The sequence below is a fragment of the Ictidomys tridecemlineatus genome, chromosome 6, assembly GCF_052094955.1.
Source record: "Ictidomys tridecemlineatus isolate mIctTri1 chromosome 6, mIctTri1.hap1, whole genome shotgun sequence".
Classification (NCBI taxonomy): Eukaryota; Metazoa; Chordata; class Mammalia; order Rodentia; family Sciuridae; genus Ictidomys; species Ictidomys tridecemlineatus.
The window spans coordinates 191798273-191825557 of record NC_135482.1 but is presented as its reverse complement, the minus strand read 5'-3'; the positions used below and the strand labels follow the sequence as shown (position 1 = coordinate 191825557).

General features: G+C 40.2%; 1 protein-coding gene across 12 annotated transcripts; it reads right to left on the bottom strand.

Annotated features, from left to right (window-relative positions):
* LOC101967703 (putative methyltransferase-like protein 21E) lies at positions 1 to 27264 on the bottom strand. Of its 12 annotated transcripts, none has more exons than XM_078016316.1 (7): positions 24413 to 25046; positions 22161 to 22240; positions 12166 to 12332; positions 11311 to 11428; positions 7430 to 9161; positions 248 to 7339; positions 1 to 158 (listed from the first exon to the last, which is right to left on the bottom strand). In XM_078016316.1, the coding sequence occupies exons 1-5, from the start codon at positions 24430 to 24432 to the stop codon at positions 8758 to 8760; spliced, it is 789 nt and encodes a 262-aa protein (XP_077872442.1). In that variant the 5' UTR covers positions 24433 to 25046; the 3' UTR covers positions 1 to 158; positions 248 to 7339; positions 7430 to 8757. The 12 variants fall into 12 exon arrangements, with proteins under 12 accessions (XP_077872442.1, XP_077872443.1, XP_077872445.1 ...); XM_078016317.1 differs by having other exon boundaries at positions 787 to 7339; XM_078016319.1 differs by having other exon boundaries at positions 787 to 872.
* Between the last annotated feature and the right edge of the window lie 21 nt (positions 27265 to 27285).

Below are 27285 nucleotides of genomic sequence, written 5' to 3'. Positions count from 1 at the left end.
TTGTTGAAATCATTCCTTTTATTTTCACTTGTTTATTCAGACGGGAAAGTTCATTTGGCAGATCACTGGGGCCTCCCAGTGGCCACTGTATGTAATTTCCAACTGGGATTTTATTCTGGGAGCTTTAGGAAATGGTAACCAAATCCTTGGATTTTCACCTGAGAGAAGCATAAAATAGAATCAAAGCAAGAATTTTACCAAGATAGATTATATCAGCTGAAATTTCCCCAGACGTTGGCTTTGTTACCTTGCATCTATCAAATTTGGTATGCAGTGCTTGCTTAGTAGAGATGACAGCGGCTTCAGGTTTTGCAGGTCAAGGTAAAAACCAACCGGGAACACATACAATAAAAATACTATCACAGAGCTAGGGTTCCCTCCTCTCCTCCAGCCCTTGAAGTGGGGACTGCCCAAGGTAGCCTTCACCCCAGATGTCTTCCTTGTGGCCATCAGGTCTTGCCATCGCTCCCCAGAGGCAGTGGGCACCGTGCTCTGACCCTGGCCCTCACTCTGACCTCATGGAAACAACTGAGCCACCCACAATTGCATCAGCAGACACCCATCACCTGTCAGAGGCTCCAGCCAGCATGTGAGGCTTACTCTGCAAATCAGTCTCCCAGAACAAGGTGCCTGTCATTGGAGTAGTGCAGGCTGAGGACACCAAGAGCCATTTCGCTTAGACCAGCACATTGCTTGGCAGGTGCCGTGTCCCTCCAGTCTCACTCTGAGTCCCTCAAATTCTGCCTTGGCCTGGGGAGGCTCTGCTGCCTGAGCTACCGGACTTGCCTTGAAGGACAACTGGAAGGTGGTTTCCAGGAACTGCTTGCTGTCCTCACCTCACCTCAGGACTGAAGTCTGCCGGGCGGCACCGCCTGGTGACAGACCCACACACATCAGCATCATTCACACAGCCTGGTTACAAACAGATCAGATGATGTCTTAAAGTTCAACCCCACCCCTTGGCCTTCTCCGATGAAAAGTCACCCGAGGGCACCCTACCCCTGGTTCACGTCGATATTCCTGAGCCTTCTGTCAAGAGCAGAATGGTGCTGGCTCCATCGGGACACCTCCACACAAGAGGCCCTTTTTTTGTTTACTGCACTGGCTGCTTTGAGATCACCAATATCCTTAAATGTGTTAGTCTAATCTGTGCCCAGTATTCCTTGCAAATACGTATGTAGTTAACTCTTTGGGGGTATATACACATATTTTATAAAGGCAACTATTAAAGATGTGTTGGGTAAGGGGTTCATCCTTCCAGGCCCCCTTGAGAGTATTCCACTTGAACTAATTTGTTCTCAGGAGGCAAACAATGACCACCTTTAGCTCCCAATTAAGTGGAATACAATTCAAATTCAGTATTCTCTTGCAGAACTCAAGTGCAATACCCCAAAAAGAGAACAAGCTTCAGCAGGCCCTGTAGAGGTCAAAGTTCCCATCCTCTCTGTCACAGGTGTGTGACCTTGAGGAGGACACTCCCACAAACCTCCATATCCACATAGGTACATTGCTCTAGGGGTGTTGGGAAATCTCAAAACAGGCTAAAAGCAGGGAGTATCCCATTGATTGTAGTTATTATTCTGGCAAGAGTTAATGGAAGCTGCAATTTTCCCAGCCAGTGGTTCCAACAGGTCACTGTCAGCTGCCTCTAAAGCGTGGTCCATGCTGTTTCTTCCACCCAGAACCCACCCCCCCTTCCTCCTTTGCCAGCTCCAGCTGGCTTCTCCTGGCAGCCTGCACGGTTCCCTGGCTCTGGGTTGGGTTCCCCACCATCAGGACACCCCCACACTTCCCCTACCACACTGGCAACTTCATTGCCTCTGCCCTTGGCACTGAACTCAGAGTCTCCAGGAGAACTGGCACTACCCTTTTCCCTGCCACCCATAGCTCCAGCACCTTGTGGGTTTCAATATATAGTGAATAAATGAATGACAACCACTAGGCAGCTTTCTAAACAATTAAAACTAAAATCCAAAGAAAAAAAGTAGCTATGCTGATTATTTAGCATTCATAATTGAACCTAGGTGTGTTTAACACTGAGCAACATCCTCAGCATATTTTATATTTTACTTTGAGATAGGGCCTTACTAAGTTGCTTAGGATCTAAGCTGCTGAGGCTGGCTTTGAACTCACAATCCTCCTGCCTCAGCCTCCAGAGCCACTGGGATTACAGATGTGCGCCACTGCACTCGGCCAAGTCTCTTTATTTATTTAAAAGTAAGTTGAAATCTGTTCCCAGGAGCTCTAGTACTTTGTTCCCTTCACCCCAAATGCTATGCAGAGTTATTCCTCAACTCTTCTTTTATCCATGATTATGAAATGTGTCTGCCATGTTTGGCATCCTTCTAACCATTAAGTTGCCTATTAGTCAATCAACAAAGCTTTGGTGGGAGAGTGTTAATAATTTACTAGTTGCAAACTGTACATTTACCCTGAACACCAGGTGGGTAGAAACATTACTCATGTTTTTTAATCTAAGAATTTCTCACATTTTTATGGCCTGTCCTTTGGGCTTATTTTTGATGGTTTATGACCAAAAAAACAACCCTTGCCGTTATGATTTATACTCTGCCAACAAAGGAAACAAAAAGAGATAAGAAACCCAAATTAAATCATGGACCAGGTAAGAAAACCCAAATTAAATCATCACACACACACAAAATCCAGTGAAAGCAAGGGGCTGACTCATAATTTAAAATTAAAACAAAGAAAACCATACATGTTAACAGACTTTGGACAAAGAAAATTTCAAAACCTCAACCTCAAAATGTAACACTCACCCCAAATGTGATTTTCAAATGCCCATCTTATATTTGTGACACTATGAAATAACCCCTGGCCATTAAATTATTTTCAATGGCATATCTTAATCTTATTTTGCTTGTACATTTGTTTGAAAAAACAAAAATACTTTTCAATATTGAAAATTGGTATTGATTGGCAGCAGATATTCAGTATTTTTTCTTTCTTACTTTCTTTCTTTTTTCTTTTCTCCTCCTAATGTCATTGATCACAAACTTGACCTGGACATCTGTTTTCATTTTAGTGATCCCTTAGAATTCTTTGATGGCAAGTGTCAGCTCTAAAATTTGATTGGATTTTGGAGAAAGACAATTGCCTTAGAAACAAAGAAATTGGAGAATTGAGAAGCAAGAGTCCTGCCTGTGAGCTTGCCCAATAAAAACACTGTTTGTGATAGAGGCCAAGGGTTAGTTCAATAGAATAAGCAGTCAATAGCATAGGCTCAGCAACCTAAGTACTACAGAGTAACACGCCATCCGTGCAAACACTAATGGAATCCTGAGCAAATGCAGTTAATATAACCTCAGAACTAATTGATGCTAACTAAGGCCACCTAGGACACCCTGTCTAACAAATACTACTATACAATTATTCAGAACACTGTCTTTGATTTCATGTGGAACATGGAAGCAGAGCAAATATTGACATTGGGCTTGCAGGTAATACACTAGGCTTAATTTCACATCACAGACTCAGATGACAAAAGCTATGTGTGGAACTCATTTAGGAGCCACACCAATCTTTGCAAACATGCACTCACAAAATCCCTGTACTTTAAAATTTGTTTTGTCTATATTGCCCCAAATTTTGCAAATGCATTTACCTACTCTGTTCACAATTTTGTTTCCAATTATTGCTTTATAATTTGTTTTAAAATTACACATATTTGACAATTTTTATTTTCTCCATGCACAGATTTCCATGAAAATCAAATTAAAATGAAGTAAGAAGAAGCACACTATATTAATTTTCTCATAGTTTTACCTAAGCTTACTTGCCTGATTTGCTTAATATGACCTGACTTTAATTCTTGTTTAGAACCAATTCCTGGTTTGTTTTCATAGTACATACAAATCTCATCTAGTATCAAAATTCAGCCAAGTGGACATATTTCACTTCTAATGGATATTTGTAAATTATTTATCTGCTTATATGCAAATTAACACTTAAAACCAGTTAGACATAGCCTCTAAAGACAGGGCATTCTCAGAGAACACCAACTTGCAGGAATTTGAGACCTTAGAGAACAAAAGGAATATTCCATTCTATTATGTTTACCCATCTTTTTTTTTTCTTTCACAATAATGTGTTTACACTATTGACTGTAAATCTGTTAGAAAGTTAGTTACCCAAAGCTACCCTTTCATTATCCAAAAAAGAAAAAGAAAAAAGAAAAGACATTTTTTAAAAATTCTGATTGAGCCAGGTACAGTGACTTCTGTAATCCCAGCAGTTTAAGAGGCTGAGATAGGAGAATTACAAGTTCAAGGCCAACCTGGGCAATTTATAAGACCCTGTCACAAAATGAAAAATAAAAAGGGGCTGGGCAAGTGGTTCAGTGGTAAAGTACCCCTGGGTACCAAAAAAAAAAAAAATACTAAAATCTGATCAATAAAAATTGGCTCAAATGAAAGAAGATATATCATTAAATTTTAAGACAGAGATTGTAGTGCAGCACTTAATATCCTAAAGTCAGCTGACACATCTGGGGCACAAAACTCTCCTGGTTACCTGTGTGACATCTTGAGTTGAAGAGAATCACCTGCAGGTTGGTCTGTCTTCTGTGGAGCAATAAGTATTCTGATTTAACCTCTATTACAATTTTGACTATCAGTATGAATATTCTATTGAAAATCCAGAAAGTTACTGCAAGAATTAGACCAAGGTTTTTAATAACATCATCTAACTTCTCAAAAAGCCAGATACAAAGGGGCAAAAGCTCACAATAGAACTCCTTTGGATTGAAGTTAACAAATCAATTGCTATTTGTTAAAAAAAAGAAGGAGAAATTGTAAGATAGAAAAGGTCTATTCAAATTTTATCTTCTGAAATTGAATTACTATAAAATTAACTTGAAAAGTATGGAGAAACTGCAGCAAAAAGAAAAGTAGACAAGTTCTCAGAATGAAGTAAGCAAGGAGGCATGGTGTGGGGGTGGGTGTCCACATGGGCAGGCGAGAGCTATAAACAGAATGAAACAATGGATGGGAATGTCACATTTGACAGACTGACACACAGAGAAAGAGGAACTCAAAGGACCCTATGGCTGGTTGAGTCCTCATGCTGTCTTTAAGAGGACATTTTATCTGTTCTACCTAAAAACACTACTTAGTGATATTCTAACAGCCGTTTTTCTCCTGTATTTACCTACTCCATTCACAATTTTGTTTCCAATCATTGCCTTCTAATTTGTTTTAAAAATGCACATATTTGACAATTTTTATTTTGTTCTGGCTGAGGCATCCCCAGTACTCAGGCCCCAATGACTCTGAGCAACTCTGAGGAACCCTGGAACTCTGCTGGCCACTTCTAAAACCAGCATGGATTCAATCCCTGGTATGTATAAATAAACAAACAAACAAATAAATAAAATTCATGTTTTCCAGAGCCCATGGATACTAACTCAACTGTGGAGGGGGCAGAATCTCAAAATACAACAAAACAAAATCCCCAAATCCCCCTGTCTGATCTCTTACTGTGTCAAACCTCAGGACTCAGTCCATCTTATTCTCTCTGGCTCTCTGAAGGAGCTTTACAAACCCCCAGCTGATGCTGCTGCACTGATGTCCAGTGGCTCAGACCAAGGACGGCGGTCAGCCTGACCGTCTCCCTCACGCTCCACGCTCTACTTGGCAAGAAGCCCTGCTGGCTCCAGCTTCCAAACGCATCTAGAAATGACTACTTTCCATCCCATGCAGATTCCTTGTTGCCAGCTGCCACTCTCTGGATGGCTGCCACAGCCTCCCAGCTGGTCCTCTGTCCCTACATTCCAGGTTCAAAACATCAGCCAGAGTGGCTGCTATGGTTTGGATCTTCCATGTCCCCCCAAAGCTCCAGGGTCGAAGGCTTGGTCCCCAATGCAGCAGTGTTCAGAAGTGGGGTCTTAGTTGATTGATCATGAGGGCTCTGACCTCACTGGTGGGTTAGTCCCTGGGTGAATTCATAACTTAATGGCATGTTGGGAGATAAAGAAAACTTTTGGAGACAGGACCCAGTTGGAGGAAGAAGGTCACTGAGGGCATACCCCTGAAGGGGATACTGGAACCTCAGCCTCTTTTTCTCTCTCTCATTCTACTTCACAGCCACCACGAAGTGAACAGCTCTGTCCTACCATGCATCCTCCACTGTGATGTCTGGCCTCAGGCCCAAAGTGATGGAGCCAAGTGACTGTAGGCTAAAATCTCTGAAACCATGAACCAAAATTAATCTTTCCTCCTGTAAGTCCATTGATCTCAGGTATTTTGTCACAGAAAACAGGGAAGCTGACCGTGGTCCTTACACAAAATAACATTATTTACTATTCGACTTAAAACCCTCCAGTGATTTTCCGTGTAGCCAGAGAGGAAAGAAGTCAAAGTTCTTTCAGTGACCAGTAACCTGAAAGCTCGTGGTGGACACTGTGACATGCTGCCCAGATCCTCTTCAGAATGACTGATTACCCAGCTGCTGGAAGTGCTGTTGGCAGACAGTCCACAGCTGTCACCATCTTCAAGAATGGCCACAGCTGAAGAGGGGCTCACCCAAGGTCATGCAGTCTTCCAAGGACAGCCATATCCATGACTGAGCCATGTGACACTCTCAAGGCCTGGGCACCTTGTCCCATTCGGGACTGTCCCAGAGGCCACTTGAGGTCCGGCACTCATGTCCTACTTCCTTCTGCTCCTTCCCGTAGGCCTTCAGCCCAACGGCATAGCCTAATAGGGGACCTGCAGCCTTCCCTCCCTCTCAGAGCCTCTGTGTGAAGAACACAGCCTGCAGCAAAGGCAGCCCATGGTCTGGCTCCCCCAGTGCCCCTCTGACTTCAGGGCTCATCAGTCTCCTGTGCTTGCTCATCAAGTCCAGCCTCTGAGGTGTCCTCCAGGATTGGCACCCTTCTGCCATCAGGCCCCGGCATGGTTCTCCCTCTGCCTCCAACACACTGTCCTCCTTCCTTCCAGTGCTACTCAGATGGCACCTTCTACATAAGCCTACACCGACCCACGGGCTAGGGAGCAGGAGAAGTGTTTCAAGCAGGAACTGTTTTTTTTCTCAAGTATTGGCTTATCCTTCTGGGTACACATTTCCTTTTGAATAAATGACTTTGGTTATATAAGAAAGAGTTTGACAATTGCTGTTTTAAATACATGATGACAGCGCAATGGTTAGGAACACAGGCTTCAGGCTCAAACTGAGCCTGACTTGAATGTCCCAGTACCATACTCCACAGACACCACCTGGGCCTCTTGGCCTTCTTTCTTTATCTGTGAAGCAGGGGTAATGATATTATAGTCCTCCTCAGAATGGTTCTGAGTTTAAGTGACCTCATGTGAGTAGCAGACTGTGAAAACAACAAAGATCCATGTAAATATGAGGAGATATGGAGGTGGTCCTAAGAAACCCCACCACCAAAAACTCCCCTGGAGCATACCTGCACCCTGGCTTGCAAATCAGGGTCCCAGGAAATCGTCTTCTCAGCTTTGCTCAACCCTGAGCTGATAACTTTCATCAGAGTAGAGAGGACTGATCCCAATGAGCAGTGTCACCCCAAGGACACAGAGACAGCCTAAATGCTCAGGTCAGAGCAATGGAAGGAAGAAAACTTTTCAATTCATCACATGGACAGTATCTTGACATCTATGCTTATGCTAACTGGGGACACAGCAGAGTAGTTGCCAACCAATTCCAGGTGATTACGTGGAACAAAGCCCTAATTTTTTGCTGTTTTGCACTGACTTTAATTACTTCTGAGTTTAATCTTTACGGCCCAATGTAGAAAAAAATACTCAAGATTTCAAATATCTAAGTCTATATATGTTTGTTCATCAGAAGAGCTTCAAACTGTAAAACCAGCCATATGTCTGGTTGAGATTAGAGGCCTAAACCTTTTCATGTATTTTCAACACGAAGATTTTATATTTGCTTGTTTTAATGAAACAAATTAATTTTACTTGGCTTAAAAATAAAACAATAATTCCTCCAAAACCTCAACTATTCTTTGTGCTTTCATTCATTTTTTTATTTAGTAGCATGAAACATCTTTGCCCACAACCTCAAATCCATAGGCTGATTTCAGAGGTTATGCTGGAAGCCCAAGCAAGCAGAGGAGACAGAATACCTCTAAGCTTGATCTAATGTGAACCATAAAAGTCTATCATTTTCCATTACATTATGGATTTATTTGCAGACCCCTCCTTTGTCACTTTCTTTATTTCTATGGAGAGAATCCTTTAGGCCAATGGCTAGAAGGATGAACAACAATGTCCATTTTAGCGATATCATTAAAACTATCATTTTGTAATTATACATTAAAATGTTTACAACATTTATTGAAAATGATAAGAATAATAATGCTAGAGGAATGAGGAGAGCTGACAATGAACACACAGAGACTTTGCCAAAAGTCCCTGTTACCATATGATTGTGGCTCTTAGTGCTAGTGGAGATATTGGAGGAGCAGGTTACCCCAACCCTACAGCTGCATCTCTTGTATGCAAAATCCCTGCCTGGGGTAAGGCGAATTTGGTAAGCTATCCCCTATTCTCATAGGAGAGTGTGTGTGTGTGTGTGTGTGTGTGTGTGTGTGTGTGTGTGTGAGAGAGAGAGAGAGAGAGAGAGAGAGAGAGAGAAAGAGAGAGTGTGTGTATACTGTACATTTCCCTTTGGGAAAGTAGTGGTGCAAGAGATCATTCAGGTCTTCTTTAGAGTAATAATCTGCTAGAAATCACCTGAACACTTCCATGTCTTCATTAGAGGATATTATGCATTCCTTCGATTTTTTTTCACAGCTTTATACAACTTAATATTCAGACTAGGGAAGCTGGAAACTTCCTCCAGATCAAACAGCTCCTTAAATCTATCTACAAATTTATTTTCTTTTTCCAACCTGAACTTCATGGCCCAGAGGACAATGGTCGTTTCTTTGCACAGATGGTCAAAGGTAAGGAGGAGGTCTTCTAGGAACGGGTGGGCGTAGACAACATCCGCTGCCAGGACATAGTCAAAACTACTGGAGGCCCTGGGGAAGTTTCTATCTAAAGCTACTCCCCAGGAGAGTTCCTTAACCTGAGGCAAATGCTTGCATTTCATTTTGGTGTTGCAGGAAATATTATACTGCAGGTTTCCAAGTAACTCAGGTAAGTCTGTCGCAGTCACACGAGCACCTGTAAAACAAAAGATTGGAATTAGAAAAAGTAATTCTATGGATAGGGTCCCACTATCAGCTGACAAGCTGACTCGAACTCTGCTATTCTGCTTAATTGCTAGTCCCAAAGAAAAGTCTGGCCAGCACATATTGAAAGATGATCCCTTTCAGAATGGATGCTAAGGTGGCCTCTGTCCATGATATTCTTACACACCATGGAACTTTTCTGTTCTCCTAGTTTTTTGTCTCAGTTGTTGTTGTTTTCTATTTATGTACTACATGTTAGGAGAAAAATAACTGAAAGAGATATTCAAAATCTTTAGTGCCCTGATTAGAATAATCTAAAGTCATGGATGAAAGAGAAATAAGTTCTTCCCTAAAAGATCTCTGGGCTTCAGTCATGTGAGTCCAAGTGGGTGCAAATAACATTTCCTGCAGGTATTCAGGAAATGCTCAGGTCAGAGCAATGGAGGGAAGAAAACTTTTCAATGCATCACATGGACAGTATCTTGACATCTATGCTTATGCTAAGTTTTCAACTCGACTCCATCACAAGTGTAAATCTTCCCATCATGACCTGTCTAAAACCTATCCATAACATAAATGTGATGATCATAAAGTCAAAGATCATAGATGCAGGAAAAATGTTTAGATTAGAGGGATAGAAAGAATTCCCAAGTTATAAGTATACAGCAGCGATCATTTTCAGGCAGGAATTTGGTAGGAACAAATTTATAGAAATTTCATTCTTAAAGAGAACTTTTAACAGTATCAGACCTGAAAATAATCTAAATAAAATTAAGGATGGCTAAAACAACAGCATCAGACAAGCACAGGCCGGAATACGAAACGGGAAAGCAATGCTGGAAGAGGTCGCTCAGAGAAATGATAATCCATCCCTTAGCCACAATGTCAAGTTTCTCTTAACACTGATCAGGAATGTTTTGTAAAAAGTATAAAAATGGGAGGGAAATATACACATCACTGGCAAAATCACAGAAAGATGAACCTCCACATTCTAGTGTGTATGAAATCGGTCATTTTCAACAAATATTTTTAAATCTCAAGATCGGGAACATGCCCTGCCAATGCTAAGTATAAACTACCTGTTAATTTTGAGAACTTTGTGTCTAGAGAGATAAGCACCACCGCTCTGAGAATACTGACTAAACAAGACCTCCATCTTTTGATGTTTGTTCCAAGTTAGACAAACTCACTGAAGGGATCAGTTCTTCTTAATAAAACAAATGAGTTCCCAAAACACAAATTCTGTCTCTGTACCTGGAGGCTTTCAGTATAAATCAAATAGTGTCTCTGACTCTACCCATACCAAATGGAACAGTGACTTTGGAAAGCACTGTGGACGGAGCTATTCCTTTAAAATACCTGGGAGAACTTCAAGGGTCTTACTCCTCTCCAGTGTTTAGAAAGTTGTAAATTACTAAATCTCAAATTCCTCTCAAGACTGTAGAGTGGCAGGTGTGCACTTCTGAAGATCAAGGAAATCAAGCAGATTTGGGTAGTGCACCTCAGAGAAGGCAGCTAAATTAAGGCGATGAAATAGGTAACAACAAAGAAAGACTGAACTGAAACAGGTTCTGGCAAACATGGAGATGATCACACACGTTCAGTGGGGAAGCCGCTGTTGAGAGAAGGAGGGTCATAAAAGAATGGAAGTGACCTGAGAAAATAAATCCAAACCCCTAAAAATAGAAGCAGATGTGTGACTGTTACATGATTTCCAATATCCCTCTCTATTCTAACAGGCACTTTTCATAAAAGCATAGGACTTCAAAACCCAAAAGGAATCTACAGCTACCTAAGAACATTGAAATAATGCTAAAATCTAAAGAACATCAAAATCAGCATCAATAAACCATGTAAGCCTGTTTCACAGTCTGTTCTAATAATCAGGATGATGAACTGAACCTCCACTTAGGTGTGCTTCAGCTAAGGCTTGTGGGTTAGTGCCCCATGGGAGAATTACCACAAATTCAGGAATGAAATGGTCAAGAGACATAAGGATTGGTACAGTTTATTGATGAAGTCCATTTAAACAATTAAGGTTACAAAGAGACTCAGGTCATATAGCACACTGGAGAGTAAGGACTACTTATTTTGGATCATTAAATTTTCATTCCCACATTCAATCAAAAATACCTACTTACCCAGTAAACTTGCCACAATGGAGACCAACCCTGTTCCAGCTCCAATTTCAATCACGTTTTTATCAACCATATTATACTGCTTTGCATTTGTTTCCAGGAAATAGCATAAAACAAGTGCCTACAAAAATCAAATTAAAAAGTTGGTGCTTGGCAAGTAGTAACAAAGAGCAAGATGAAACTCCAGTAGGTAAATGTGTCACTGATGTTACAGGTGAGTATCCCCATGTGAGTAGGAGAGCATCTGTGGCTGTTCATAGGCCTCATTCCAGGAAATCATCACAGAATTACATCCCCAATATGTTTAACATTTTGTCTAAAAATAGTCTTTGGGGATTATTGGGAGGAAAGAGAAATAACTAAAAGTACAGAGTTTAGTTGCTTAAGTTGGGTCACGTTTCAAGGAAGTAACTAGTAATAATACCAGTTATTTTTAGAATGTGGGCAGGGCAGGCTGCAGTGGAGGGTCTGTGTCCTTCATGCTCAGTCGTTGAAGGAGTGGGTGCCCTTTGAGAATATTCTGCATGTTAGACTCATACAGATGTCACTATAATTGTTTAACCCAAATGGAGCCAGTAAAATGGGAAATAAAAACATTAACTCTTCTAAACTCTACAGTCATAAAAAACTGAAGGAGTAAACAATGTTTTTATGTGTCTCACAAATTTTGATAAAGTTAGAAATAGAATTAATTAGTGGAAATGACTTCCCAATTGCATGATAGTTCTAAGTTTTAGTGCTGTGTGAGGTCACATAGTAGCATTATACAACCTGTTTCCTTCTTCCATGTAAAACACATCAGTGAACCAAACTGACTGGAAAACAATTGAATGTAGCAAATTTTGTGTGAAATTATACCGAGGGCCAAACAACAGCACCGTAACAGTCCATCGCTTCAGTAATCCGAATCTCATGACCAACAAAACGAAAGGCTTCCCAGGAAATGCTTGTTACCAGAGTTGGGATAAAACATCTCGCCATGATCTCTGAGACCACCTGCTTGTCGTCATGGTCTTCTCTGGCCTCTGCAAGGAAATCAAAGAGGTAGTAGGTATCTTAGAAACCCAAGACAGAAGAGAAGCAGCTAATGGAAATGCAGCATTTCCTAGCCTCAGATACTTTCAAATATTCACTGACCTTAGATGAAACTAAAAAGTAAGGTCTACTGTCAAATACTTCATAATGTAAGTTAACATTCACACATCAGGGTGTCCGTGTTTTTCTGTTTTCTAGACGTCACACTATCCATTTCTGCAACGCTAAATGCAACACAGAGTGACTGACATACTACTTAAGCAATATGTTGGGCAAGGAGTACAACTTAGAGGTAGTATGCTTGCCTAAAATGTGCAAGAGGAAGGAAAGAAGGAAGGATGGAAGGAAAGAAGAAAGGGAAGGAGGGAGGGAGGAGGAAGGAAGAAAGGAAGGAAGTTTCCAAGGACCACCAATCAGTTCTTCCTGAACAAGAGAAGACTTTGATGGGATATAAGATCCTACCTTTTTGTAGAGTCTACGCAGAATGATTACAGGTGTTTTAGTGATATATAATAGGCTGTCCTATTTAACTTGCTTTTAACCAGATAAAAGATATGTTGCAATACCACCCAACAATATGCCCTAATATTATTTTTTATATATTTATTTTTTAGTTTTCAGTGGACACAACATCTTTATTTTTATGTGGTACTGAGGATCGAACCCAACGCTCTGCACATGCCAGGTGAGTGCGCTACTGATTGAGCCACATCCCCAGCCCTATTTTTTTATTTTTATATTATCATTTTGGGGCACTCATGGAATGCTGGCATCTACAATCTTACTTATGGTTAATAAGTAACATTTAACTACTAATTATTGAGTATATAACTTAACATGCTAGAACCTGCTATATGTTATAATAATATTGCACTTAATTTTGTTGTTGTTGTTCTGGGGATTGAACCCAGGAGCACTTAACCACTGAGCCACATCCCCAGCCTGTTTTATTGTTTATTTTGAGGCAGGGTCTCACTAAGATTCTTAGGGACTCACTAAGTTGCTGAGGTTGGCTTTGAACTTATGATCCTCCTGCCTCAGCCTCCTGAGCCTCTGGGATTACAAGTGTGCACCACCACGCCTGGCTGCCCTTAATCTTTGCAACAACTGTACGGTACACACTATTAGTTTCACTTTCACTGATAACAAAGCTAAGACTCAGAGAATCATGTTAACTTGACCAGGCCCACACAGGGTATAAATTAAAGAGCCAAAATTTGAGCTCCGTTTGTGGTTGCTCCAGAGCCTCCTTTCTACAGTTTTAAAAAGCTGTGATATAATGTGTGTTTTTTTTAATCTATTTGTCTCTAAGAGTTTACAAACTTAAGTAAAATGTGAAAGAGAAATCTATATCAAATGACGATGGGAAGCAATATGTATAAAGTGCTTTGCATATTGCCTGCTACATGGTGTCTAAAAATTACTACTACCAATATCATTATTATTATTTTGAAAGTATAGCAAAGTGTATTAGAAGAGAAAGAAGAGGGGCTCCTCAAGGGAGAGAACAGGTCCTCTCACAGAAGAGACATAAAGTATGATCATTATTTTTGTAACTGTTACTATTTTGATCATGAAATTCAGACAGAACAAGATCACCAGTTAATCAAACCCTGGATGGTGTGGCACAGACTTGAAAACTCAGCAGTTCAGTAGTGCTGTGGCTGAGGTGCTTGGAGTGGTTTTATGAAAGAAGTTTGTCTTTGGTCAACATGGTTCTAACATGACTTCCATTGATAGAGAAGCTGTTTCTCTCTCACACCGGCCCTTAAAATCCACTGCTCCTTCTAGTATTTTCTGCTCTCTCAACTCTTGCCATCCACCTCCCCTTCCCCAGCACTCATGAAGTCAGGCTTAGTTTTCTCTGGAAGAGAAGATGGAAAATAAAGACCAACTGTGAATATAAGGAGGAAACAGCATGAAAAGACAAATCCAACCAAAAAACAGTTTTGAATTCCTAAGTAGGAAGAGATGAGGCAGCAAAGTCTCATTGTAACCACTTTGGCCAGAGTAATCTTTGTTCCTGGGTTAGCCCATTCACTCACTCTGGAACTCTGTGCTGAAGGCCTGGTGTACACCTGCCGCAGTCTGAGTGGTGGAAATACGGTAGCTGGCCAGAAGATGTGGTCACTCCCCTCAGAAACACTGGAAAGACAGACTTAATTCCTCTACACCTCAACAATGCATGTGCTATCTCAGGGCATCAGAGATTGGATTTAATAATGTGAGTTATAATAAAGGTGAACATAAAGCCCATATTCTGGTAGAGTTTAGCAGTACTGTTTGGGGTGGAGGCAGATATAATAGAGATGTAGGATTAACTGGGCCTAAGCTCAATATGAGTCAAAAGTATAAAACCAGTATCAATAAAAATTTGAACACTAAGGTCATGTTAAGAATATAATTTCTAAAATGAGGGCAGTAAAGGCTCTGTTCTATTTCATGCTGGTCAGATCATACTGTTAGTCCCATATGCTGCAGAAGTCTCACTATACTGGAATGCCAAGAAACTGGAGGAACCGGGAGGTGAGACATCTTGAAACTCAGCCATAGGAGGACAATTTGAAGAGACAGATCTGCTCCTCAAAAATAGTAAAGACCTGAGGGAACACAAGAGTTGCTACAACTTTAAAAAACTAATAAATAGAAGAATTGGGGGTGGGTATGCGCGTGTCAGAACCATGTGTTTCCCAAAAGAACTCCCGCTTAGCTACAGCCCATAGGAAGGGGCTTGTCCATCACCCGATTCTCCCACTATCACACTGACCCTCAGTAGAGATGCAACAAAAATAGCAAGATGAAAAATTGGTATTCTTCAGCAAGAGCCACCCCTTCTAATATATTCCACTGTACTTCTCCTTAAATAACTGCATGAATTCGCATTCAGAAGAGCTCCAAGAACCAAATAATACTGGTAATATGTTTTATTTGAACTTTAACTTTCATTCCACTACATGCACTTGGCTTGCTAAGAATGAAGGAGTGGGGGAGGAGGTTTGCTGTGGTGGCTCTTTAGGGAAAAGCAGAGAACATTAATTGCTTCCTTGACCTTTAGCTCAGAGTGTCCTCCTGGGCCTCCTTGCCTGCTCCTTGTAAATGCAGCACTCCTTTGACAAGTCACCTAAGGTACCAGGGATTAATAGATGTTAGAGTACACCAAATCCCAGGAGCATCTCCTAAAGTTCCAGCCTTTGATACAGAAACTTTGTCAGTGAATATTTACTGGTACAATTTGACACCTCTGACTTTGCACGTTCTTTTAAAGGTTAGTTGGCCAGATTAGTGCTGCTGTCTAACAAGTCGGTGATAACAAATGAATTCCTGGCTTTTGACTGTCTTTCTGAATATACTGAGCTAGTCCTTTCTTTTTGATAATGACTACATCTTTGTCCTCATGTGGAAATGAAATTTTTAAAATATACATGAGTATATTGTTATAATTGACAATTACACTCCCAAGACAAAGGACCTTGAAAAATATTTCGTGAAACAACTACAGCCACTATTAATTGCATATACACTAAAAAAAGAACAACTTTGTCTAACACATATGGCAATTCAAAACTAGTAATAAAACTATGATGATCTTGTATCATATAGAAATCATTATCAGTTTGAATAAAATTTAATTGATAATGTTTTATATTAATATTCTGTTTTGCATTTAAATGTTATATGACTACTATAGGCATTACATAAGAAGTAACCCTCATAAAATTAGCTTAATTTACATCACAAAGCCAAAATATGCTGAATATGGCTGCTTAAAACAATTTGTTAAAAGAGGAACAAGATCTTTCTAAGAGCCACACTGATAAAATAATCAAGTTTCTTTTTAAATGACTGATGAAGCTTAAAACAAAATTTCTTTATGACAATAAAAAATCACAATAATGTCTAGATGTAATATGTGAGATTTTAAAAGGAAACATACATCTCTCTATGATTATTTCCATCTTAAAACACAGGCTGTTCTTACCCTGCGTGAACTTCTACCTAAAGGTCTTGAGGTAATAGTTGTAATATAGTAGTAATTTTTTATGTAAATGAAGACACCTGTAATATTAAGTTCTAGTAATGACACCATCTACTTCCAGGTTGATAACAAGAATCTCTCACCTAGAATCTAATGGGAAGAGCAGTATCCTACACAGGCATCCTGGAGCAGCCTCCTTGCGACAGAAGGGAGGGATCTATACCCCAAAGGTAATTTACAAAGCACACATTCCTCAAGCTGCATTGTTTACTGAATACGGGATTTAGTGTTTAAAAGATTTGTGAATTAGCAGATAGTGTTTGGTTCTTAATTAATATCAGAAGAGCAATTTCCTCAAAAAGTTAATAACATTGTCATATATTGGAATTCTAGAAGCATTTTTGGACAATTTTCCCACATATATTCTCTCCTTATTTTCTAGCACTGGGACAAAAAACTAAAACTGGGTAACCTTACACAAAAGAGTAGATCTTGACTTTCCTGGGTGAAAGCCCCCAAATTCCTCATGTCTTCATCTTTAGATGAAAGCTATCTACCTATCTTAGAGTATTATTTTCTTGATGAATTTAATATTGAAACATAACCATCAAAAGATCTTAAATAAAACATAATCAAGACACAGTATTATAATTATGTTGCTATCTTGGGCTTATCTATTTTAATGCTTTTTCATACAAAAAAAATTCTAATACCATTTTCCTGCTATTAAATCTTTGCTGATTTAAAATTTACCAGGTGGCTCTTGTTCTCCTGAGAACTAAAGGGATTTCAAGTATGAAGTGAAAATTAGCAATATTCTTCCACACTATGAAGACTATTCTCCTGAGAAAAATTCAGTGGTGAATTGATTTTGGTGCTGGATTATAGCAAGCCTTCCAAAATAGCAACTCTGTCTACAGTCCTCTCTTTTATATCTTTAAGGTCAGTAAGAACAATAATAAATGAAGGGTCAGAGCACAGAAATACACTAAATAAAAAAGGAGAAAAACAGCAACTTTTTAATAGCAATGACAAGTGAATTCGAGCTTCCATTTGCAGGCTGTCATGAGAAAGTGTCAGCAAAATATCAAGTCAAGCTACTCTCCTAAATGAAAGCAACTGTCATTCAACCGAATCTTCTCTTCAAAGAGGAATGTCATGTGCTTTTTAGAAATGCCTACGGATTTTTTTAAGATGTTAAAGATATTTTCAGATAAATAAATGGGCACAGGCTAATCTGAAATGTACAATTGTGAATGTCTCAGTGATGTCGATATCTTGAGCCCTTATATTGAAATGGGTTCCTGAGAAGAGTCCACAGATATATTCTATCTGCTGGTGCACTGAGTTTCAAGAATTTAGAGTCTAGTTGAGTAGACATATTATGTCTTCACAGAAGAAGAAAATTCCTCTTTTATTGAGACTGCTCAGGATGCAAGTAGAAAACAAAGAAGAACCTCAGTTCGTTGTACTCAAAGTTCACTCCTTGAATCATGAAAGGGAAAGATTCAATTTCACTGTCAGTGGAGTTTGGGAAGTCTTGGAAAGCCCTTCTCTAAAGGCTATAGAAGTACCCAAGTTGGTGGGATCAGGAGAAGCAACCTTGAGGAGGAGACATTTGTGCTCAGGGAGCTATGAAAAGATCAAGGTGCACCTGGGATCATTGTGAGAAATGAGCCTGAAGAAGCTGAGACCAGACTTGTTGCAGTGTTGATCCTTGTTCTATAAGGGAAGGAGGAGCCAGGAACTGATGTGATCAGATGTGCTGCTCAAGAACTACCTCTGTTATGCCTTAGATGTGAGGTGTACCCCAAAAGTTCATGTGTGAGAAAATGCAAGAAGATTTAGAGGTGAAATTATAACCTATTCAGTGCATTCATCTCCTGATAGGGATTAACAGGGTGGTAACTGTAGACAGGCATGGTACGGCTGGAGGAGGTGGCCATGGGCCATGGGGTGGGGGCTGCCTTTGGGGTTGATATTTTGTGAGCTGAGTTTAATCTCTCTCTGCTTCCTGGTGCTTTTCACCTTCATGCTCCTCTGACATGTGTTACCTCAGGCCAAGATAAATGGAGTTGGCCATCTAAGGACTGAGACCTCCGAAATGATGAGCCCCAAATAAAGTTTTCCTCCTCTAAAGTGATTCTTGTCAGGTACTTTCATCACATCGGTGAAGAAGCTGACTGAAACAATCTCTGGCAGCAGTGGCTGTGGGACTGGTGAGGTCAGAAGCTAATGACAAGCCCGTTGCAAAGGCCCAGTTGACGGGAGTCTGATGAAGGCAGCAGACAGAGTCAAGGGCCGAGTCCCACCGCTGTCCTTTAAGCAGCACATGCCTCCTCTTGGGAACAACAACTGGCACCCAAACCTGACATTCAAGCCAGAGTTTTGAAGACATCTGAGGCAGACTGAGGCAGTAAACTTGAGTTATTTTTGTTAAACATGTGAAAAATTGGTTGTTTTTTAGCTGATACTTATTCGGGTTACTTTTTAAATATTTAAAATGTGTTAATGAGTGATGCTCACTTTAATAATGCTATGGTACCCCAACTATAATATCACATATTTTACCTCACACTAGTTTGGTAGGTTTCATAAACAGAGATAGAATTACTCAGGTAAACTTTTTTATTTGTGCAGTAAGGCTAATATTATTCATAAAAGCATATTACTCATTAATCCAACTCCGTAAAGATTTATGAAAGTCCTCGGGAGAGAGTTTCATGGGATACCCTGAGTAGGATGTCATACTAGGCCTGAAGGGAGTCAACTGGCTGTTGACCAGAAATATAAGACCATCTCTAATGAGCAAGCCTAAGTCCAACCAACAGCCTTGGTTATAGTTAATTCATTTATTCACTCATTTATTGAGCACCTGGGCACCATGACCATGAAGACAGACCAACATGTAAGCGCTGTAACAGAGGCTCAACCAGATAATTCAAAAATTCAAAGTTCCACTTCTCAGGAGCTCAGCAAAGAATTACCTGAACCTTCATGATTATGGGTTTGCCAGGCAAGTAAGACATGTCTTAAGAGGAGACGTGTCTCACATAGGGAACAATATGTGTCAGCCCACTGGCGAAAGGTCTCTTGATCAGTTTTACAATTCGAGGAACTCTGAGAATATATGAGGTAAGTGGAGGGGTCAGTAGCACAAGATAAGACACTTACACCATGCTTAGAAGTTTTGATTCTATCCTACAGGAAATAATGAGACACTGAATAATTTTAAGCAGAAGCCTAATGTGGCAAGGTTTGAATTTTAAAAAGATCATGCAAGCCACAGTGTGAAAAAGGAACTAGAGAGGGTGAAGAAAGTTAGTCCGGAGTGAGATAGCCAATTAAAGGCAGTTAACAACACTGGAGAGAAGAAATGATAAAGATCAGAATCAAAGCAATTGATGCTGGGAATGGAGGAGGAAGAGTAGGAGCACTCATGGAGGAGGGCTGTAATGGGGAAGGGCATGAAGGAGAGGGAGAAGGCTCCTGGGTAGCCAGGAAAGTGATTCTGCCACACACTGAGGCAGGAAATACACTGAGGGGAAAATCTGCACAGGAAACCCACAGTTAAGGCATAGTCATCTGTGATAAGATGTGCTGGCCATCGAGGGCAGCCACTCAGATGAAGGGAACCTGCTATCAGGAGCTCAGTTGCCAACAGTGCCGCCCCCTGTGTCTTTGGCTCCTTGAGAGCTTCCTCCCCCTGCGGCTGCCTACCAAAGCCAGCTCATCCCATGTTGGACGCCCCTTCAGTGGTCACCTTCAGCTCAGGGACATCCCTTGCCCACCTGAGATGACTCAGAACTGTTGGAAGCTCTTCCTCCCCTTCTTAGGTGTAGGACCTAAGCTGAGATCTGAGAATTCTGCCTACTTCTGCTCCTTGCTTCTTTATCTCCCACAAACATTTCCCCAAATAAAGTCTTTGCATATTTAATCCCATTTGGGCATTACTTCTGAAAAGACCCAAACTGACTCAAGGCAGTCTAATAAGCAACTGGAGTGATCTGAGTTGCTATGCACCAGAACCCCTAAGTCTGGGGAAGGACAGTCTCCTCCATGGCTGCAGACTCTCAGGAAGCCGTTTTTAGAAAACTATGCTACATGTGCTAAAGCTAGAGGAGGCTGCAGCAAGCGTGGGACACGTGGCATTGTTAATGTGGATGAGGTTTTAGACAGATTATAATTCCGCATCAGAAACATGTAGAAAGGAATTGCCAGCACGCGCGTTTTAATCTGTGTATAAATGAGTGACATTTTATAGTTCTTGAATCTTCGTGCTGGTGTTGAAATACAAGCTAGGAGTTCGCTCCACCCTTTCCAAGTAAGAGATACTAAGTATAAAAGAGCTGGAGTAGGACATATCAATAGCCCCTGGTGCCCGAGAACGCCGTGTTCCCCTTCTGGTTAGAGCCTTTGCCAGCAACACAACGCCTGGCTCTGCTCTAACAGCACACCCTTAATCCCCGAGCTCTGTGCTTTTGAACATATTTTTAAAGCTTTAATTGGCTATACAGATGATTATGGGGTGTGTTTGTTCATGTTGTAAAATATTTTAATACTACTTCTGTCTCAACCTTACCTTGAACTTCTTCCACTTCCTTTGTAATTTGCCAAATTATCATAAGCACAGTTGAAACCAAGAATTGTTACTAATGGTAATGATAATGATGTAATTTTATTCATAAACCACACAGAAATTGTATCTTTACTCAAATTATCTAAATGGCTGGATTCTCTAAGTGATTACAACTTAAATGTTTAGGTTTGCAAGAATCGCTACAGGAAAACCTGGTGTTTAAGCCAGGTAGGCTGCCAACCCTGGGCACGCACCCAACTCACTCAGCCTGAAGACACGCTCACCTAAGTAGAAGCCACCTGGTGTGGCCAAAAAAGGGAAAAGCAGGATGACAATTCTTAGAAAGCGCCACACCATGATAGACCAGGAGGGAGAGAAAGAAAGAAGCAAGATGATTTTATTTGTTTTGAATTGCTCAACAAAAAGTAATTGTTCTAGTCTCTGTCAAGAATATCTACAAGTCTACACTTTTAATCTAGAGATAATGGAGTACTTATATTGTGAAAACCACACAGGTTCACACTTCATACGTAAGACTATGTGAAACTTGCAGGACAATTTAAATAATTACACTGATGGCAGAACTCAAACTTAAATTCTACATCCAGAGGTCAAATTACATTAACACATACTTCATATTTAAGACCATGTAGTAATGGTGGGCTAATTTCAAATAACTACACTGGTTGTAGAACTCAAATTCTTTTTACATCTAGAGGTCAAATTACATGATGTATTTGCCTCTAATTAATAGTCAGAGGGATGGTCCATAAACACGTGTTACAGATGTTTTTATAGCCTAGATTCATCATTCATCCAAGCATTAGTAAAATCTTCAGTTTTTTCCATAAAACTATTTAGATCTCTCTTGAAAGCTTCTTATCTAAAATAACTTACAAATCACAAACATGCATTTCATGTATGGTATTGGGTAAAAATAAAATTTTCCATCTTTACAGATAAAAACTCTAAATATATAGTAAGTAAGTTCTAACTACTTAGTAACTCTATATATTTTATTTATTGTCTGCCAAAATTATCTCAAACATATCCCCAGGATCCTAGGTATTATAACAGTAGGCATAAAAAATTACTGGAGATATCTCAGGTTAGCAAACACAAGCTGAGACATAACATGCAGTAAATCAATGGCCTAGCTCCCTTCAAGACATGGATGAACACTGCAAAAGGAATATTTTATATTCTACTAATTATTTGCCTTCTTAGAATTGATCAAATGGTGAAAGAAACAAAATTATTTACCTTCTTGAACTTCTGGCTCCATCAAGTGATCAATCAATGGATGGCTATATATTGATGTTTTCTTGATCATTTCTTGAAAACTAGGCAAGTAATAAAATGTCAAATGGTATTAATGAAGTAAAAATATGTACCGAGCATACTCATGCTTACCTACTTAAGTTTAACTTCAAATATAGTTGAGGGAATATTAAAGCACCACATAATAAAAAAGCATGATTTAATCAAGACCAACTCAACACTACCTAGTACAAATCAAAACTGGAACAAAAAGGCTTCAGAGTCAGGACTTCTATAAGCTACTAGAGAAAGAACGTGTTCCTCACCAGAGACAAACAGCTGCCTCAGAGAGGCACATCATACTGCCTGGTAAGACAGCAAGGCCAAAATTTAAGAGATGACTAAAACATCGGGAAGAAATGGGTTTTGCTTGGTGCATTGAAAACCATACTATTAATCTAAAATAAAGCATCCTAGCAACCAGTGCAGAGTTCATTTGTTCCCATCTGTGCGTCATTAGCACTTCCTCAGTGTCAAACAGCACCAGGGCCAGATGATCGTCCTGGAAGCTTCTACCATCTATGCACACCATCCCAGAAGACATATAAGATTGAATAAATCAAAGTATTTCATGCCTCTCAAGTGGAGCAGATAATCAGAATTAGCTCAAATGAGCCATTACTCAAACCTCACTAAAGTTTGATTGGTATCATAGAAGCTATCACTGTACTACCATAAATTAGTAAAACACTTTCTTCCAAGGATCCCAAACTACTTATAAGTCACATTTCTTCACAGCATGCCTCAGTAAATTAGAAGCCAAATTATTTTCCCTAGAGTTTACAAACAAGGTCACAGCTCAAATAATAGCAAGACATATGTTTTGTTCCCAATTTAATCTCTTCCATTAAAGAAAGCAGTCTTCATTACACCTGTCCACATGAAAGCCAGTATTTATTAAATGTTAAGCCTAGACACACCTAAATGACTTAGCCAAGTTTACAGAAGGTTAAAAAGTATCATCCACAACTTCTGTTTTGCTGCCGAGTCCTCTGGTAGAGCCTGAAAGGCTTGCACCAAAGCAGAGTTTACTACTGTACACACTGGCAGTGGGGCAGTGCAGAAGGATTAGGATCCCGACAGCTGCAGCTTCCTCGCCTCTGGTTACACAGCAGTGAGGCTGGATACCCTTCTGAAGGGGCTGAATAGCAGAATGACTGCGGTCCATGAAAGAGCTAAAACCAATAGCTAGATGCAAACCACTCCCATGAGTAAGCAAAGATTGCACGGAGGCAGCAATCCAGTTCTCCCACGTCAATGTCAAGGCTTATTCTAATACTCCACGGCTATCATGTCCTGTGAAATGGAGGCCGCATAATTTTCATATCACCAGTCTGTCTGGGTGTGAGCAGTGTTTTCAGAATCCAACTGCATCAGAATTTACACAGCACTGCTCTGTGCCCAGGAATCAAAGCACCCCAACTCCTTCCTATTTGGGTGGAATGGCAAGCTAAGGGTGTGTTCATCTCTGTACTTACACAGGTGCACTATGTACCTATAGGCATGCATAAACATTCCCCTGTCTCTGAAAAGATCCCCTTGATACAAGTTACTTGAAGCAACAAAGCCAAGCAATATTGCAAAGTTAAACTTAGGAATGCAAGAAACACTTGACATTCCATGACTTACACAGAGCTAACCAAGGTCACTCTGATGTACCAGGCAGGCCTGCACTTCAGGAGGCTCCATTTAGTTATTCCTAACAATAATTAGCTGGTGATTTTGACCATATACTTAGCATGTTCCCTGGCTTTCTCATCTACTAAATAGGGATATAAAAGGCATATAATATACATATTTGTTGGTGAATATTATAGGTAAAAACATTCTAGAAAGTCTAAAATCCTAACCAATACAAACTAGTATTCATAGGCAGTTAATTTTGGGTAAAGGACACTCTTTTTGACTATTTTTAAAGCAAGAATAAAGAATTATTTAAAGTATAAAATTATGACTTTTTTCAAAGAGCTGTTTGAAAGATGATGCAATCCTTGGTGCTAGATTTCTTCAGAAGCAGAATCCCTAAATCAATCATCTTAGCCAACTGTTAGACATAATCATTTCAATTATACAGAACTGTTTAAAAAGCAGAGACACAGAGATTTCTGCCTCTGGCTGTATGTACCTAGAGCAGACCTCTCCTTCCTTAGGAACCAGAAAAGCAGGTTTTCAAATACAAACACACACATGCTCACGTGCTCCAGTTAGACAGCATCCAGCTGTCCCGGCAACAAGAACTCCAGGCACTGATCACCGGTGAAGAGAAAGAGGCTGAGTAGCCCAAGAGGAAACAATGGACCCAACTCAGCTTCAGGGAACCTCACAGAAGTGGGCAGACAAAAGAACAGCTGGCAAGGCATCCAGGCACTGAGGGCCTGGATCCCAAAGAAGAGACAGGGAAGCAGCCTGACATTCCTCACTGACCTTGCACTCACAGCAATGAGTAATTGTGCTGTTTAGGGCATGAGGCCAATTTTCCAAGCATGACAAGGCAAAAAGCAGAACAAAGTTCAGAAGAGAATCACCAGGCTTTCAGCTGGTACTCCTGGAGAACCTTTTAGGAATAAGGACTGAGCAGTAAAGACTGAAAACCAGACTCGAGTCCACTTTGTCCTGACATGACGTGATCAGCCCTGCTGCCTGGCAGAATACCTCTGGGATCCCTGGTTGCAGGGGAGGGGGGTCAGAACAGCCACAGTTTCTCATTCAGAAATTTTTTCAGTCAAAATTCACCAAGCACATCAACAGACAATAGAAATAAACTCACAGGTGACCCAGATAATGGAATTATTTGATATAGGCTTCAAAGCAACTGTTTATGATGATCAAAAAACATACAAGGGAAACTATACCAAAGAATTAGAATATATTTAAAAAGAGTCTACTAGAAAGAAAGGAAAAATAACAATACATGAAAAAAATTCAATGTATGGGTTTGACAGCAAATGTAGATAAAGCTGAAGAAAACATTAATAACCTAGAAGATAATTTTATAGAAAAGATGGTATCATTTAGATGTAATACGTAATCAACTTGCTCTGAATAATGATAAATTGGCTTTGCTGCTGATTATTTTCAACAGGCAACCTATTTTTATAAGTAAAACAAAACCCTGGAATTTTGAGTTAGATTTGAGTTCAGGTAAAAAATCTTTTTTTTTTTTTTTTTTTTTTAAAGAGAGAGAATTTTTTTAATATTTATTTTTTAGTTTTTGGCAGACACAACATCTTTGGTTGTATGTGGTGCTGAGGATCGAACCCGGGCCACATGCATGCCAAGCGAGCGCGCTACCGCTTGAGCCACATCCCCAGCCCCAGGTAAAAAAATCTTACTGACTAGATGGGTGGCTTTTATAGTCAGTTAATGTCTCTAAACTGTCTATTCCTTTGTAAAAGAATATCCTTTGGTCACACGGTTAAACTGAAAAAGAGGATATACTATCAAAGGGTTCTATAAATATAATTTTCAGCATGTTTCTCATGGTCCTGAATATCCATTTTCTTCTTCTTCCTAGGCACAGACCAGGTATAAATCACATTTCTGAGCATGTCTAAGTATGGCCAAATGCTCAGTTCAGGTCAATGAAATGGAAGAAAAGTGATTTTTCCATTCACCCTTAATGTAAGACATTCTGCTTGTCCTGGATTTGGTTCTTTCCCCTTCCAGGAGGGTGAAAAATTGATGCAGTGGTCACAGTCTATTCAAGCAAGACACCCCAGAGGATGGTAACCTGGGCTCTGAATAACTCAAAAGACAACAACTTCCTTTATTGACATGTGGACAGTAGAGTAAGAGAAGGAAGCTCCAGCTCACCTAGACCATGTATAGGAAGGTCTCTGTTACAGTGACAGACTTTATATCAGCTAACACAATGGAAAATAAACTTGAATTATCTATTAAAGCCAACAAAATTAAAATATTTAGCACTGTTCTACCCACATGTATATGCAAAAACTCCCAATTACCAGTACCTTTGAAAATGATATGAAAACATATTCCTGTCCTCACTGAAGTGTTCTGCTTCAAATACCTCTAGAGCAAAGAGGCATTAAGAAATGACTTGAGTTTATTGTGTAGATGTCATTGTCAATGTGAGAAGGAAGCTGCTAGAGAAGACTGAGAGAAGCAGAAGCCATATTTGAAATTAAGAAGAAACAATGAGCATAGAAAAGTAACAGCTGAAGTCCAAGTATGGAGAAGTTTGGTTGAACAGTAAACAAAGGACACCCTAAAATCCTGAGGACTCATTGAAAAGTATCTGTTTGTATCTTATTTTCTTTGGTGAAGATTTTCAATTTGAAGGCCAAATGGTGGAAACAAGGATTAAGATGGAAATATGAAAGATACCAGAAGGATTATGAACTTGGGAAGGCACATCTGAAGGTACCCTAGACTCAAAGTAGCAGGCAGTACTATCCGTACATTGTTAGTACTAAGCAATCAGGAATCCACGAGTAGCTCTTGCTGGAGATCTCCGCCTAGTAATCCTAAAGTAACCTAGGCTGACCGCTGGACAAAGAGCTGTGCCAACAGTAGTCAACACCTAAAGTGGACCCACCTACACTGGCTTGATGAACCCCTGAGCCACCCAATTTATTTACAGAGAAGTCAGCTTCTGACAACTGAAGTAGTGTGAAAGCAAACATTTCGGTGCAGAGGTTCCCATCATTAATGCTCACAGGAAGAACGAAGGCCTCAGTCAGGTTTGGTAATTAATTGCTAAAACCACAGCAATCATGTTCTTCAAATGTGCTCCAGCAGGGAGGGTCCCTCCTGCCATCATTTTAAGAAGAGCTTGAGGGAGAACAGCAAGCAGTGGGAGCAGGAATCGATTTCCTTCCTGGAGCTGCCACTGTTTATTCCTAGACTGTACAGGTGTCTTTCTTCTCACCTGGGTATGAGCCAGAGGGGGCGTTCTGAGAGGGGCGCTGGTCGTGTGGACCCTTGGTTCTCTTTTTCCTTCTGAGGTCAGAGAGCACCAGACAGTGTAAGACACGGAATCAGGAAGAGAGAAAGTCAGAGGGCAGGGGACAAACGGGACCCGGACAATCTTTACAAACCACACACT